Genomic DNA, 3,865 nt, shown 5'->3' on the forward strand with positions numbered 1-3,865 from the left:
TCAAAAGAAACCATTTTAAAATTTAAAAAGTGAATGCGAGAATGTAGGTTTAAAAGGAAGAAACGCGGCAGAAATTTGGTACTCCAAGAAGGGGACTCCAGTAATTTAAAGTGCATTGTGCGACAGAACAGGAAGTGCAGTTTTCAGCAAATGACTGAAAAATTAATTTTAAGCAAAGAAAGACCAGACCCAGTTCCAAACGTACTATGTGGCGGAAGTTGAAGAATTTGGGATTTAGTAGTCGTGCGCCTATAAGAAACCATTTCTTTCTGTAAAAAAATCGAAATATTTTTTACAGAAAGAAATGGTTTCGTATATTTTTTTCCAGATTTGATTCCCACTGAGAGTGCTTGGGATTTCTTGGAAAACGCAGTTCGGCTTCACAGTTTTCTGCCAACTGTAATAGAACATCTGACAAATACCCTATGGAAGAACAGTCAAATCCAGAGCTAGACTCCCTCGGACACCTAGAATATAGACAGTAATTCAGGTAAAAAAGTGGCCTTACTAGGTGAATAAAGGTTTCTAATTTTTTGGATAGTGAGTGCACAAATAATGGTAAGTTTTTTCATTATTAATTATCTCGCCTGTGCCGAAAAGCGGTCTTAAGGTTTCGCTAAATTCTGAAATTTAACACAAAGGCAATTTATTAATTAAAAACGCACAGTTAAAATATTGTTGAGCTGAAAATTTCAAGTGACTGCAATCTTTAATGTACATTTTGGTTGCAAAATTATGAGGAAAACGATATTCAGAAACTATTAATTTAAACATATAGATTCTGAATTACGGTGTTATTAGTTTGCGAATTTTCTCCATGTGATTATAGGTTTATTATTCTTTTTATTTTCGAAATTGGAACTTTATATTTATTGGGCGATTTTTTGGCGTAAAAATTAATTATACTTGTCGGTTGACTTTTACGCACAATTTCATTGCATGTGGCGGTAATTTTTTGGAATCAGTAGTAGTGAATTTGTTTGTGTACTATTATTGTGATTTTGTTTTGGTATAAGTATTTTGCCCTTTTTTTGTGATTTAGAATTTATATAATCTTAAAAATATGGATTTTCTTGAGTTTCCCGATATTTTTAAAGAAGATAAAGGAGCCATGAACTCTGGACGATTGAAAATGACTAATCAAGGGATAGTTTTTAAAAACAACAAAACTGGAAAAGTTGACCAAATTCAAGGGTCTGATATTGAAAATGCAAAATTCCAACGCATAGCTGCTGGGCATGGGTTACGTTTGATGTTGAAAAATGGACAGCTTCTAAGGTTTGGCGGTTTTCAGGAAGCAGAGTTTGACAAGTTATCGAAATTTCTATCTATGAATTTCGAAATTGATTTAAAAAGCAAGGAATTTTGCCTTAAAGGGTGGAATTGGGGTACAGCTAAATTTCATGGCTCAATGTTGGCGTTTGATGTTGATAAGACAACAGCTTTTGAAATTCCCCTTGGCAATGTATCCCATTGTACAAACGCCAAAAATGAAATTACGCTGGAATTTCATCAAAATGATGACGCCACTGTATCCCTTATGGAATTACGTTTCCACATTCCTACAGATGCATTATCAGAACATGATCCCGTTCAGGCATTTATTGATAATGTGGTGGCGAAAGCTAGCATTATTCAAGCTACAGGTGATGCTATTGCCACATTCAAGGAGTTACAGTGTCTCACACCAAGAGGTCGTTATGATATTAAAATATTTCCTTCTTTTATTCAACTTCATGGTAAAACATTTGATTATAAGATTCCTTTAACTACTGTTCTGAGGTTGTTTTTGTTACCCCATAAAGATGGAAGGCAGATGTTTTTTGTTTTAAGTTTGGATCCACCTATCAAACAGGGCCAAACAAGATACCATTTTCTGATTTTACTTTTTAACAAAGAAGATGATATTACACTGGAGTTAAGTCTTTCAGAAGAAGAAATAAAAGAAAGGTATGATGATAAACTTCAGAAAGAAATGTCTGGACCAACATTTGAAGTAATAAGTCGTGTTATGAAAGCTTTAGTGCAGAGAAAGATAACGGTACCAGGTTCCTTTAAAGGGCATAGTGGAACACAAGCTATTACTTGTTCGTATCGTGCTGGAAATGGATTGTTATACCCTCTTGAGAGAGGTCTAATATATGTTCATAAGCCACCTAACCACATTCGTTTTGATGAGATTGCATGTGTTAATTTTGCCCGAAGTGGAGGTAGCACTCGTTCATTTGATTTTGAAATAGAAACTAAAGCTGGAGTCATGCATACATTTAGCAGCATTGAAAAGGAAGAATATGCTAAACTCTTTGACTTTGTTAGCAGCAAGAAACTTAGAATTAAAAATAGAGGCTCAGATCTTAATCCCAAGGATAAACCTACTTATAATGAGGATGAACTTGTTGATTCTGACATAGAAGATGAACCTGATGCATATCTGCAAAGAGTAAAAGATGAAGGAAGACAGAGGGCTGTGGAGGGTGCAGGAACATCAGAAGATGAATCAGATGAGTCGTTTAATCCTGGTGATAGTGGTAGTGAAGTAGCAGAGGAATATGACAGTAATCCTCCTACAAGTTCTGAGAGTGAAGAGGGAGGTGACAAGTCAGGAAAAGAATCTGGTGGAGGATCAGATGAAGAAAGCAGGAAAAGAAAAATGAAGGCTAAAGAATCAAAGAAATCAAAAACTGCCAAAACGGTGAAAGAACCTGGAATGAGGAAGAAGAGACAAAAGAAAGAGAAGGATGAGAATAAACCCAAACGACCAGCATCAGCATACTTCTTATGGTTGAATGAAAGCAGAGAACGAATCAAAAAAGATTTCCCTGGAATATCTGTTACAGAACTGAGTAAGAAAGCTGGTGAAATGTGGAAAGAAGTTTCAGATAAAACAAAATGGGAAGAATTAGCTGCTGAGGCCAGAAAGGAATATGAAAAGGCAATGGCTGAATATAAAAGTAGTGGTGGTGGTGTTACTATAAAATCTGAACCAAAGGAAAAAGAAAAAAAAGAAAAGAAATCCTCAAAACCTGCTGCCAAGTCTCCTACAAAATCTCCGGTGAAGTCTCCTACCAAAGCTGCAAATTTTAAAAGTAAAGAATATATTACAAGTTCTGAGGATTCATCTAGTGATAGTGAAGATAAGCCACTAAAACCAAAAAAAGAAATAAAAATGGAAGTGGATGATGAAGGAAGTGAATCCCCATCTTCCAAACCATCCAAAACTTCCAAAAAAAGCAAAACTTCAGTTAAACCAAAGAAGGAAATCAAAATGGAAATAGATGATGAAGAAGAAGAAGCTATTCTAAGTACCCCACCATCTTCTAATGAAGAGTCAGGATCTGAATAAATAATACAGCATATTGACTGTCAAGTATCAGTAATAAATGTACTGTGCATTTCCACGATTTATAAAAATTTTGTTCATATTTTCTGTGTCTTATGCATTACATCCAGAATTCAGATTAAAGGATACAAAGGTATTGATGAAAGTTAGTTATTTTTCTTGGCAAACTAAAAATTACAATTTATGTAAAGGAAACTGTAGTTTTATTTCCAGTTGTGATAAATGAAAATGTCAACAATGTAGATATGCTGCCTGTAGTTTTAGGAGATGCCTATTACAAACAGATGCATCTGTGTATTTGACATAAAATGAAATATTAGTCTTGTCCGGGGGGGGGATATATTTTATGAGACTATAAATTAGTTGAGTAACTTTTGGAATACTTCTAGCATGTGAATAAAATTCTGGAAATCTAGGTCAGTGTGTTCAAGTTTGGTGTGTATGGTTAATAACTATCAAGCTAATGGCTATTAACCATACACTAATTCTGTGAAAATGCTTTTGCCGCTGAAATGCATCATAAAA

General features: G+C 34.7%; 1 protein-coding gene across 1 annotated transcript; it reads left to right on the plus strand.

Annotated features, from left to right (window-relative positions):
* Window positions 1–986: 986 nt before the first annotated feature.
* Ssrp (structure specific recognition protein) lies at window positions 987–3,422 on the plus strand. Its single transcript, XM_090379644.1, has one exon. It carries the CDS (start codon window positions 1,064–1,066, stop codon window positions 3,341–3,343), a length of 2,280 nt encoding a protein of 759 aa, XP_090235770.1. The 5' UTR covers window positions 987–1,063; the 3' UTR covers window positions 3,344–3,422.
* The last annotated feature ends 443 nt before the right edge of the window (window positions 3,423–3,865 follow it).

Source organism: Mastigoproctus giganteus, chromosome 8 (assembly GCF_048544385.1).
Source record: "Mastigoproctus giganteus isolate SK-2022 chromosome 8, ASM4854438v1, whole genome shotgun sequence".
NCBI lineage: Eukaryota > Metazoa > Arthropoda > Arachnida > Uropygi > Thelyphonidae > Mastigoproctus > Mastigoproctus giganteus.

Excerpts from the sequence above, each read along its gene's own strand:
- Ssrp (XM_090379644.1), top strand. The coding sequence starts at position 1,064 with ATGGATTTTCTTGAGTTTCCCGATATTTTTAAAGAAGATAAAGGAGCC.